The 13,512-nt window shown below is 35.6% G+C and overlaps 1 protein-coding gene across 1 annotated transcript in view; it reads right to left on the bottom strand.

Annotated features, from left to right (window-relative positions):
* The window catches only part of GPATCH2 (G-patch domain containing 2), a 119,203-nt gene that overhangs the window by 101,119 nt on the left and 4,572 nt on the right, over nt 1-13,512 (bottom strand). The window contains exons 2-3 of the mRNA XM_084203562.1: nt 9,257-9,970; nt 3,896-3,957 (exon numbers count right to left, since the gene is read on the bottom strand). Of these exons, the coding sequence (XP_084059688.1) occupies nt 3,896-3,957; nt 9,257-9,970 (776 nt within the window). The remainder of the gene's footprint in view (nt 1-3,895; nt 3,958-9,256; nt 9,971-13,512) is intronic.

Consider the following 13,512-nt stretch of genomic DNA (forward strand, 5'->3'; position numbering starts at 1 on the left):
CTCCAATTTTAACTGTTTAACACTTTATTAACATAATATTCCTTCCTACTTGCTTAGATCTTAAAGGACATTTCAAGTGCTGCATGCCATGATTTAAGAAGTCTTAAGTCAACTTTGAATTTCCCCAAGTGTACAAGTACAGATGAACCAGGAACACACAGTATGTTTTCTTTGTTATACCCAAGCTATAAAGCTCATTAAAGAACATCCTTGCAATTTAACTGTTTCTTCGCCCAAAACAGGGTATCAACCACTAGTGTCTGAATAACAATAGTTTTGTTAACATTGTATTGAAAGCTTAACTTGTAAAGTGCCTTTGACCTGTGCAGTGCCTTGAAACTGCAGGAGATCCTACTAGCTAGGTCTATCACAGAGTTGCTATTTTATGCTGCAATGCATAACTAAATATTTTGGTTGAAGATTCTTGTAAAATTTTCCCACACCAGGCATAACACTGCTTATTGTAAAAGTTTTTAATAATTGCAAAACAGCCAAGAAAATACAACCTGGAAAAAAAGGAAAAAGAGGAAAAAAAAGGGAAGTCATGAGGATTTCTCATACATAAGCTTAAGCTGCTGCTTAGGTCTTTCAATTAATTTGTTGGCAGATTCTTCTACCTCCATACTTAAGAGCTTGATAGAATCACGGTATTTTTCCTATCTATTAAATCTTACCCCTAAAATGCCCAATTGGAAAACCTCTGAAGAAAATACAACCCATAAAATGTCACTTGAGGTTTGTTAATAGTTCAGCAGCTACCTTCTTCCCTGACAGTACCATCACAAAACATTTTCCATTATCTTTAAGCTTTTGCTGACTAACTCTTCAGGGTTTGCAATGTTTCACAGAATAAAAACATTTGCCGCATTGGGCCTGCCAAAACTGAGCATCAATTACTTCTGCCAGAAGGAATTACCACAGTGGACAGAGCACAGCAAGAGAGCTGCTTGTGCCCTCTCACACGACCTAATGTAAGTACTTGGGTAACTTGGAAAAGGAGGGCAAACAAGGCTGGGCTGAGATGAAGACTTCATGGGAACCAAACAAATCAAACAAAGCTGGAAGACTGGAACAGAGAAAGGAAAAGAGTACAGAAGTCTTAAAAAATGCTAGATGGTACAGCACATATTAGGAGTTGAAGAGAGGATTTTCAAGTCTCAACAATTTTCTCTTATCAGAGCAATTGATGAGAATTAAAATGTATCTAGAACTATCCCAATTAAAGCTACATCTGGTTTTCTTTAATCAAATTATAAAAATTGAAATTATTCTGAGATTCTGTCCACAGAAGATTAGGTACTGTAACAAAATTTATTTCCATATCCTTTCTGAAAAATTTTGGAAAATATTAAAGGTCACAAGATCAGGCACTCTAAAGTTCCTAACTAAACACTCAACTATTTATTTAACTGGTCAAATGCACTGAGAAATTGCCTGCTTTAGTCACTTTCCTAGAATGTGTGTCCCAAAGGATGAATTTGGGAATTAAAGTTTTATAGATATTATTTGTCTGCAATAAATGAGATGTGGTTCTTCATCTCAGAAACACAAAACAAACAAATGTTGCCCAGAAGAAAAGGAACCTCTAGTCCTTTGCTACCCAAACTTCTAAGTGATGGCAGGTACATCATTTAAACCAAGTATTCCACCAGGCAACATGAATCAATCTCTGGTTCTCCACTTGACTTAGCAGAAACCTGAAGTCAGAAATGCAGAAAATTTGAACTACAAATGAGGTCAAGATGCTGATGCTCTGAACATAGATATAGATATATAGAGATGTTAAAGATTAGATATAGATTATATATAGATATAGATAATCTTGGAGGAGGGATGCTGGTTAGACAGAAATTAGATCTAGCTTTAAAACTACAAAATAAAACCAGCAAGTTCTTCCCTGAATACATTTTCATCCTGTCCTCTTCCAGCTTTGCTTCTATCAGGTTGACTTTCTCCTTCCTTCACTCTTGTTAATTTTGTATGTGTCTCAGTTCAGCTACCAATTAACTCACAGAGATAAAATAACCTCACCTCAATTAAGGAAAGTACAAATTACTAGTATTTACTATTGGGGGGAATAAGCATTATTAGAAAATCAACAACTTTACTTTTGAAGTAGGATCTCTGATAATAGTTTCACAGAAAAGTCTCACGAAACCAAAGCTATAATGCAGATTTAAAAGTGTCTGAGTTCCACTGTGGCGCTAACAGTCTTCTGATCATACCCACAAAATTATTAGTTCAAAGGAGAGATTGAAAAAATAATGCTTTGTCATGACAATATCCTTTTCAGGTTTATCTTTTTTTTTTCTTTTTATTTATGTTTCAGAATAAATTTTCAGGTCTAATGCTTTCTGCTTGAAAATTGAAAACTGAAACAAGATTCAAATATCAGACAAAATGAAGAACTACAACTTTAACAAACCAACGCTAAAAAAGGTAATGCCATACCACTGGAAAAACACAGTTCGTCACTGATCCCTCCTGTTTTCTCTTCCCACAAAATATATAAGAAAACCAGAAAGCAATATGTTTTCATTCATATTATTCAAATATTTAAACAATATAGTTCAGGATTTAAGGATAAAAATATATATTGAAATCTATCAGAAAGGTACTGGAAAACATATGCAATTAGGAAGTGTGATAGGTCATCTTATATATAAATGTAGACAACAAATGCTTTAAAAAATCCAAGTCAGAATAGAAATTCAAATAGAGAAATAAAAAAAAATCTGTTTGACTCATCTTATACTTAAAGACTTAATGCATTGTAGCACTGAACATAAATCAATCTAAATTTTCAAAGAGAACTTAAAACTCTTAGAAAAACATGAGTTAGCTCAACCAAAATCAGATACCGAGGCTGGGAGGTACAGTTTGTATAGCACAAGTTACCACTGAACAAGGAACACCTCTGTTTTAAGTATGAAAAATCCTCTCCCTACTGAAGATAACCCCAACCCCCGCAAAACCAGATGGAATTAGAAATTTAAAAAAAAAGAAAAAAAAAACCCTAAAAAACGTTCCTTTAACCTAGTTTTGTGGAATGGGTCAGGATTTCATTTCTTGCACACACTCAAGTAGTTTTTGACAAACTGTGTAAGAAAATACCCTCTGTTACCACTAACTTAAAATTTCCAACAGAAAAGCAAGTCTCAAATACTTGAGAGACTATTTTTTGTCTCATTTTTGTATCCTGTCAAAGACAGCAAGTTCCTACTCCATCATAGCATAATATAGGTAAATGTATTGCAATAAAGACTAAAGCTGATAAAAATACCAAACTTTTACTTCAATCCTTAATAATTTTATCACAGAAAAACATGTGAAAACATCACATGTACTAACAGAAAAGTTTCAATCTTCACTGCATTTCAGATTAAAGAAATTTTTTTCAGAGGGAAGATGTTAAACAACTTGAATCTCAGTCTTAGATGGCAGAAAAAGTAGCTTGTTTGAAATTACTTAGAAATTACTTTTCAAACAAACTAGTGAATGAAAAAGAACTATTAAAAAACCCTATTAGTTTGGAGGGAAAGAAAGAAAAAAGCCATCTCAAGAGTAGCATAAGAAGTGGTACTACAATCAGAGTCCTGTCAGAAAATTGGAGGAACTAAGCAATTAATATAGATGATTTTTAGGAGATGCCCAAGTTTTTAGTAACTTTATCATATTACAGAGGCTGTTTCTCAACACAGCTTTTGACTATCATGTAGTCAAGACACCCTCTGTTAACATTAAAACCAAAACAGAAAGCAAGCTATACTTCCACTCAGTAAAACAGTAATAGAAACTGAAATACAGTAATTAACCTATGAAATAACTTGTAACGCTTACAGAATTTCAACTGATGTGGTTTGAGGGGTGGAGAAGGGAAAGATTGTTTCAATACCTTGTCTTCCCTCATCATTGGTAAACAAACCAGCATCACTGCTGCTCAGACTGCTGGATTCACTGTAATAAGAGAAAGAGAGAAACAGATCAAAAGAACAATTGATCTTTCAGTCGTAAAATTTTAAGGAGACAAGGCTGTGCTCAGATTGAACTTAAGCCCAACAGAGATCGGAGAGAAAATAGGATGATTTTTTTTAATCAAACTGCAAATATCCCAGTTCCATTAACTACAAAGCGTATTATTTTTGGCACATAAAACCATAGGAATCTAATGGTACCCTGACAGTAAGCCAGATGTGACTGCAACGAGGTGCTGACACAATTGATGCATTTTATTATCTCCTTCCATCAAATGCTCACTGCTCCCTTCTTACACTGTGCAATTCAGCTTGATCCTGGAACACCACTGCTCAATAAAATAGGAAAAGTCTCAATCAAAAGCAGCCTAAGCCTTCCTTCAGCACATGAAATATAAGAGTCTAAAAATCAAATTACCTTTCTGAACATCATTTGCAAATATTCTGGAAAAGATACTGCTTAAGATTTCATGACGTACTACTTGGGAAGAACAGAAAAAGTTTATAACAAAGGTAGCCAATTAAATCAAAATAAAGGTCACCCTGAAGAAAGTAAGTATGATTCATGATCACAACAACAACAACAACAAAAAAAAACCAAGGCACAGTTTACTTTGTTATGACTTCCAGCATGGCCTTAAAATTAGAATATGTGTATACAACAGGCACACAAATCTCTATATTTAAAGACATGAGCAGGTATTTAGTTCTTTGCTGTATGCACATTGCTACATACAATAACCCACGTGTCCCTAAACAGTAAATCAGACTGGTCTTTTAACGACACAGATAGCAACTTCGTTGAGTTTCATGTGAAAGGACTTTTCTGTAAACCCTTTATTTCACTTTTTATCAAGTGAGGAGTAGCTATGTTATGGAGGTAATATTCCCACAAAAATTGTTATCATATTTTACTTAGTTTGAGATGTAGAACAACTTGAAAAAAAAATACCCAAACACTTCAGCACACAAATTCAAGTACATTTTATAAATACTATGGCTACTCTTGATGTGCCCATACAAGTCACTCACAAGAACTTTATGTCTGTTTCCCTTTGTATACTCATTCATATTACAATTTGCATGCTATACCATACTTGAAATCAACTGTTTCCAATTATTTTTATTTTTTAATAATAAATTATTTTTATTTTTCTATCAAATAACTAGTACACTTGAGGAAATGATTTCCTTTTAAATTCTAATTTCTTACAAAAACAAGTATTGGGTTTTTTATTATATTAATTATTCATATGACTATATTAACTATACAAAATTAATCTAATTCATATTTAATTATAAGCATTTATATTTGTTTTTAGTATCTTCCTTTGGGAGGCATCTTAACAGGATTTGAAACACAATATGGTTGCAGGTGACACAAAGCAGTGTTTGGGTTTTTTAAAGCGTATATATATCTATCTATACATACATACATATATATATACACACACACACATATATATATATGTGTATAGACATAGCTCTGTATTTTAAGATTAAGTTGCCTTAATCTTTGCTGTATCTTAGGCTTATCCAAATTCTTGATGTATAAGCAACACTCACAGTGTATCTTATACATTAAAGAATCAGAACAGACTTAAGCACCTGCACAATTGCCCTAAGTAGAAGTAAGGTGATATGCATGCAAGGAGAATGGAACCATCTTGTGTGAGGGACACCAAGACTTGAACTTTCTAATACTGCAAGTCCTAGTAATTCCCTTTTAGCAAACATCCCATCCTCACTTTAATTATAACACAGATGGCTTTACTGTCCATATATTTCATGGTGCACAATTTTACATCATCCATTTAAAAGGAAACAACATCCCTTCTTCACAGATTCTTCTGGTGCACTTATTGCTTAATTGCATGTTTTAAAATAAAGTCAGGAAATCCTTTCGACCCTGATATTTCAGAAAATTTCCCAACCAAAATTTCCAATTTTGAGAACAGTCTCCATCCCTTTTTTAAGTAAGATATTTAAATTGTGAAATAATTCTCACTGAAGGACTAGTCAGCACATAAAAACAGAACCACTTGAAATTTTTGAAAAAATTCTAAAAAAAATTAAGAATTCAAACTAATGCTAGCATATCCATGGCAGCCACAGTGTTCACTCTCCTCAGACCACAGTCACACTGGGTAGGGATTACAGTTGAGATAATTGCTACGTAGCAGTCATTTCACTGAATAAATCCAAAACCTCTGGAATTAATACATTAATAGCTACATGAGACTGCTATGATGGAATATATTTCCAGTTTTAATATAATTTTGCAGTGTATACCGCTTATTCCTTTGCTTTGTAATGAGAATTCCACTCCCAGTAAGACTTCAATGAAAATGGAAAAAACCCACAGACTCCTTTTAGTCCTATAAAATAGTGTGTGCAAGCAAAAATTTGGAAGAACAGCTAAGCTATCCAAAAAGCTTTCGCATCCTTATTTCTATGTTTCTGGAAACAAAGAAGAAATACTTGTCATTTGCAGCTCCTATGACTAACGAGCTGTCTGGTGCCTTGGTTTTATATGAGACATGGGAGCTTCGTGCTGTCCCCAGGACCTGACCAGCTCCTGTTTTCCCCCAGCCACAGTGGGTGGTGCCTCCGAGCTTCCCTGCTGCTTCTCTTTCAAAACAGGCAATTGAGATCTCACCTCTCTTTAGTCACTTCAAACACAAACAAGTGCTAAAGCTTGTGAGAATTAAATAGCACCCAGAACATCACACACTGCTGAATTTGGCTGAAACTGACCAAAAGCTGTACATTGGGGATAAGGATGGATAAGCTCTGATCACAAAAATCTCATTTCCAGTGCTTAAAACAATCCTTCCAGGAATTTATCTTTGGGATCATTTAGATGCTGACATTTCAAGAGTTTGAAGACTCCTCCTCCAATTTCGGAGTCATGCGCTTAAAACCTGGTTATTGGTGTTTGGTGTTTGAACACTCACATACAGAGATAAAAGACTGCCAAAGAAGTGTCATTTAACATTTTTAATGTGCACTTCCAAAAAACGTTATTTTCAAATAATGCCATGTATACACTGAAAACTGGCTGACTGGTTTTAGAGCCGAGCAATTTAAATCCCATTAAAAATTATCAGCTTTGTTTTGTTTCTAAAAAACAAGCTTCTAAAAAATTAGTCCTATTTTTAATAATTACTTAACTATTGCACTGAATACTTCTGCACACATTATTGCATACAAAACAAAAGCAACTTTGTATACTTTTTATTCTTCCTCTTCCAGCAAGTGCTGCTGAAGTGCAAGCGTTATCCAAGATGCTTTGTCAGCTCTTTGTATCTTGTACAATGCCCTCTTCCCTTTTAAAATCTAAGCTTTCACTTTCAGAACAGACTTTTCTTAAGAGTTTGCTGGTTCTTTCAAATTCTTCTAGCTAAATGATCTCTAATAAAGGCACCATTGCATCTAAGTAAAGTTAGATTAATACAAGTTAAAATTATGCACATACAAAATATTCCAATACTGTATCACCTGAGAGCCTTAGATATGGCAGATTTTTAACCACACTATGAAATGCAATGTTTTCTAATTCAGTGATTTCAAAGCTTTCTGGTACAGCTGACCATTGAAAGAAATTCAGTAGAATGACAGACCATCTCAACTGTGTGCATGAGCAGAAAATCCTATGAAGATGGGAATGGTTTTAAAGACTATTTATGGTGGCCATATACAAGCATTTGGAATATGACTTGAGCAAAAGCAGCATTTGGGGTAACAAAACATCAAACATTTTGAAGAAGATCTACTTTTAAAACAATAATATTTCTTTTGAGAAAGAAGATTCAGACTGACCTGATTCGTTCAGTTCTGGGAGTCTACAAGAGAATATCCTTAGTGATTACTCTTCCCTCCACCCAAAAATTAGCTACTGAACTTTCGAGTTGAAGAACTGTTACCCTTGTAGCATAATAGAAAGTCTTTCATAAATGAAAAATGCAACAAGACTATGGAGATATGAAAAACTATGCAATGGTTCCTAGTGTGAGGGAAATTTTTAAACATCTGTCCCAGACTTGGAGGAACAGACTCCAAGTATTGTCAAAGACAGGACAAGTTTTCTAAAGGCTTCCTGACAGCACAGACTCCTAACTTGCATGTCAAAGGGGGATGTCTACACTGGCTGCCCTGAAGGATGAGTTCTGCTCTAGTAATTAACATGTAAGGAAAAATGTTTAAGGTTTGGGATTTATTCAGCTCTTCCAGCTGCTTCTTGTTCACAGGTGAGGGACAGAGCTAGTACATAACAAAAAGACTTAGGACTTTTCTGACCATAACTGGAGTTAGTCATTTACCAATGCTGCTGTTCTTAGAGTAACCTATCTGACTACTCTGGTCAAAACCACTCTCTGCACCTCAGTTCCACCTGTCCACTAAGGAAAAGGCTGAGCAGTTTTTAGATAAAATGCCTACAAAAAAAACAGGGACAGCAGTGCCATCAAGGAACTGATCAAAATTACATCTTTCAACACGTGTCTGTCTTGCTGATACTTCTGCATTCAGAGCCTGGCACATGGAATGAACAAAACCAGCCTTACCAGGCCCTGCAGCTAACGTCCCCTGTGTACAGCGGAAAAATGACTTACACCTTACTGCGTCGTCAAAATAGTACTTTGGAAACAATTACCACTGTAGTATGACTGTTGTCTGGAATGGATGGATGAGGTGTACTGCCAAAGGGTCATCATTCCTCCATTTTTCTAATGGCAAGCTCAGGTGTTCCTGAACTGTAAATTGGTTTTTGCATTTCGTAAATGATGTATATCCTTGGCAACCTGCAGACTTTTTATGCCCATGACACACCAGAACATACTGTCTAAATGGTGACTCTAAACACTGACAACCCTTCTGACAAATAGAAATAACAATCAAAGCACCAATGTCTAGAAATTGGAAAAATACTAAATTCTTATCTGACAACTGTTACCAGGCGAAATATCCAGAAAAACCTCTGTCATTCATATGTGTATTTTGTCATTCTTGATCTTGAAACAATTACAAGAATGTATTATTTCACAAAACTGTTTTTCTTGGTTATTCCTCTATTTTATGCTAAATACCTTAACTTGATCAACTAATACATAAAAAATAGTAGATATAAAAAAAAGAGTAACTTGCTAAAACAGATACTATTGATGCTAGAATTTAAACTCTGGAATCAACAAAAAAATCTCAAGATTCTCAATACAAGCAACAGTAATAAATGCAAACAAATATTATCCAAAGTTTTGGTAAAAAGAAAAAGGAAGAATAACCTGTCACTCATGTTCTCATCTGAGCCTTTTTGCTCCTCATATTCCATTTTGTCCTTATTTGCTTGATTCACTTCTTCATTTTCTATAACTACTCCTTCATCCAAGATTTCTGGACCTTGTCGAGCTGCAGATACTTTTCTTTTTTTCACTTTGCTCTTTGAAAACTCCTGGTGCTGGTATGATTTATTGTTATTGTCCATTTCTTGATCTCTGCTGTTATCCTGCTGTTGAGTTATTGTAAGTGCATTAGAGACTTCTGATGGCAGATCTATTGCCATGCGTTTTACCTTTCTCCTCCTGCGCAAAGTTCTGTTTCCCAAACTGTCCACAGCCAAATCTGGTTCGTGCCACAGAGGTCTTTTGCCTCTAATGTTATTTAAGTTTGAGGAAGGCCTACGTTTAGCAACCAGCAGCTGGTCATCAGAATCACTGTGGTCTTTCTTGGTAGCATGATTCTCCCTGTAGTCTTTGTTTGATTCCTCCAAACTGGAATCGGAGCCTTCACTTAGGCAGTGACCAGTCTCCCAGGGGTGATGGGTGGTAAATGAACGTCTTTTCCGTCCCCTCCTTTTCCTTGCCTGTCTCTTTAGAAGACAAGACACGCTTCTAGAATGATCTCCAGTATCAGCAAAACCTCCTCTGGCTTGCTCTGAACTTTCTTCCAGTGCCGAGACCAGATCATGAACCAGCTCCTCCATAGTCCTACTGAAATGCCTATAGATTTCAAAGGAAAAAACCACACAAGAAAACAACAAATGAATTAAAAGTGCTAAGCATAAACTACAGCAACTTCATAGGGCAAAAAAAATTTAGACACTTCAGGCAAGTTATAAAGAATAATCTTTACAGGATGGCCATTGACTCTTTCTGCCAAGAGACAAAACGTTGCCAACCAGTCCTACAGTATTTGAAGCACACCAGCATAAGCTCCTTTTAAAAGGTATGTTCCCAAACTTCTGTCTAAGAAAGAAGAGGCAGCCAGGGGATTCCCCCATTGGTTTGTGGCTTCACTGTTATTGTTTGGTTTTAATTAATTTCATCACACTTATATGACTGTCAGGGATTCTACATGGCAAGAGCATCAACAGTGAGCATTCACTATAACTGCAGGTAAGGAGCACATTTTAAATTTAAGAATGGGAAATGGAATACATAATATTCTCCCCTGTGATGTATATTAATGAGTTCTGCTTAAGACTTGCATTATGATAAAATACTTTTAAGGATGATTATCTCTTAATGCTGCCTAAATGTTAAAATGAAGTTAAGATAGCAATTCTTGGATAATATGACTTTTTTCCTACTAGCAAATAAGTCTGTCTTTCCAAATGGCTGACATCTGTTTGATTTTTTAAAAATAGCAATTAAATGAAGTTATGTTGGGTTGAGAGAATACCCAACTACAGATAATGCTAGAGTATTGAATGCAAAGTTTCCTATCACATGAAGGCACTTGCATCCATAGAATCCCATGCTTGCATAAGGAAAAAAATTCCTAAACACACAGTGTGAAATTAAGGCCTTAATGTTTTGCTTCTTCCTCTTCAAATTTCACTAGCATTTAGCATGTCTTTAACTCAGTATGCTTCAGTAAGTTCACCCATGCATTACATGAATGTTATTACAAAACATTAAATGATTGCTGCTGAACTCTAATCCTTCTCTGAAGGATGAGAGCCTTCTCCATATACACAGCAATCAGACTCTCATATCAAAACATCAGAAAACCCCTTTCCTTGAGGTAAAGCAAAGAATAATTTTCATGCTTGCTACTACATCGCACAAACTGATATATATGGAAGACATTGTACATTTAGTAAATTATGCAGAGGACATTTAAAATCAAGAGTCTTCACTTCATTTTACAATATAAATGGCTGGAGGAACCTAAAGTAACAAGTTTTCTACACATAATGTGTTGCTGTGGAAAAAACCTAGACAGATCACAGACAGCTTCCCTCTGCCACTTAGCACAAACTCCATCATCAAAGGTACTATTGGTGATGGCTGAATGCGCAGTCTTAAATATTAATGGAGGAAATTAAGAACATTTTTAAGAAGAAATCCAAATGCTCGTGAAATCTCTTACCTAAAGAAGTAATATATTCTCCTTTTAAGCCATTTTCAGAAATACTTTAAACATTTCAATTGCAGGAACAATAAAAGCAGAGAAAGTGGTAGAAATAAAAGTTTATTTTAAATTCTCGAAACTGCTGTGTCACTTGCATTATTTCCCATACCTCTTTTCCTGTCCTGATGTTACCCCTAGTCATATTACTCCCTCTTAATGGTTTCTTTGGCTCTTAGTACAGCAGAATTATATAGTCTTGTAAATGGTGAGACAGCTCTGGAAAAGTGTGACATTTTCTCCTTAATCCATTTGGTTCACAAGATGCTTAAACAGAGGCACCACCCCATGTTCCTCCATGTCTGTAGCTGCAGTGGGAGGGCACTCACCCCTTCAGCCCTCCTGTTAGATCCCCTCGAGGACAGGCAATCCCCAGAGGCGCACGTATCAGAAGTGACATGCCCTAGAGATGTGTAAGGGGCTTTTCTGCACTCATTTTAAAGAAGCCATAACACCTCAACAGACAAACAGCAGCAGATTTGGGTTAATTTGAGACACCAATTCCCTCAAACACCTGCCCAGCCCTTCCTGCTACACACTTTTGCATCTATGGCAAACTGATATAAGTGGAGGTGCACTAAAACGTGAACCTGTAGGCTTAAACCCAGATTTAGCTCTCCAAATGAACAGACTTCTGCTAACCTGCCAGAATATGAACTAGCTTATATAAATCTCTTGCAGCTATTCTCTTAGTGATCTTACAGCACAAAGCAAAAGGGAAAGAGAAGACAGGGACACTAATGCCTTGCACCATAATTTATGATTAATTCCTTCAATTCAGTATCCCTAATCTGTATGGATAACTATGTCACTAAAATCAATGTAGCTCCTAGAACGGACATACCAATTTACTCCAGATAATGGCACAAGTACAGTGGTAAAATTGCCTTAGTTCCAAAATACTTCAAGATCAAACACAATATATCCAGCTCTGAGTTTTATACCTGAATGAAACTTGCCCTGAATTCCTCCCAAAATACTGCAATACAGATGGTTTCAGATCAAAAGACGAAACTCAAGAATAAGTGAACATTCTCAAGTGTTTTCAAGTTAAGGGATAACAAGATTCTTAAATGACTCTGAGCAGTAAGGGGACTTAACTTCCAGCAGACTATGACTTTGAATATTATGCATTCCTGCAATTAATCTTTTCTACTGAATATCAAGTCTCTTCATTGAAACTCCTGAATTAAGATTTGTACAGAGCAGTGACCTTATTTGCCCTAAAAACTGCAGCCATGGTCCAATGTATAATATAACTGTATCATAACTGCATCACCTCCTAAACAGATCAGACAAATTAATATTTTAATTATTTCAACATGCTTCCTTAGGACGATTACAATAATTACTGGATCATTTTGGGACAGTGCAAGTTTCTTTGCAATAGATTGAGAATGCAAATACAAATCACTTCAGCTTTCTATTCACATTCCACTTTCAACATGCCAGTGGTCCACATTAAATCTCCTTCTCCTGAAAACCCAAAAAATCTCTTTTGCTTCATTTTATTGGCACTCTCATTTCTCCTGCTATAATTGAAAAAAAAAAAAACCAAACCCAAAAATAGCAGCAGCCAGATAGATTTCAGATTAACTGTTCTATCTCCAAAAATTCAGGAGCACATTTCTATTATAGCATTATTTATCAGACAAACTCAGTTTTGAAACTTTCTCTATTGTTCACAACCAGCTGTCAAGCCTGTGAAGGAATTTTAACCATTGCTGCAGATGGGACTGTAACAAAAATATTTGCATTTGAAACAAGTTGAAAAATAACTACAAGACGTATTGAGGACATAACCAGTGAGTATCAGCAGCGTTCAGTAAGATAAGAAATTTCAAAGGTTGTAACAATGAATGTAGAACAACATATTGAGGTACATAAAATATTAAGATGAGCCACAGTTTAGCACGACTCACATAGGCTATAAAAATGCTGTTACAGCAACAGCCCACAGCTAGCAATAAACTGTAATGTCCTCACTAGGAGAGGATCCTACTTTACTACAAGAAAATCTAGTTTGCCTACAGTGACCTTTACATTTATCTGAAGCAATTTTAATGTAGTTCACCAAAGGCTGACACATTTCCTCTCCAACCCTTACTAGAACAGACCATTTAAGTCC

This window comes from Fringilla coelebs (genome assembly GCF_963513975.1).
Source record: "Fringilla coelebs genome assembly, chromosome: 3".
Classification (NCBI taxonomy): domain Eukaryota; kingdom Metazoa; phylum Chordata; class Aves; order Passeriformes; family Fringillidae; genus Fringilla; species Fringilla coelebs.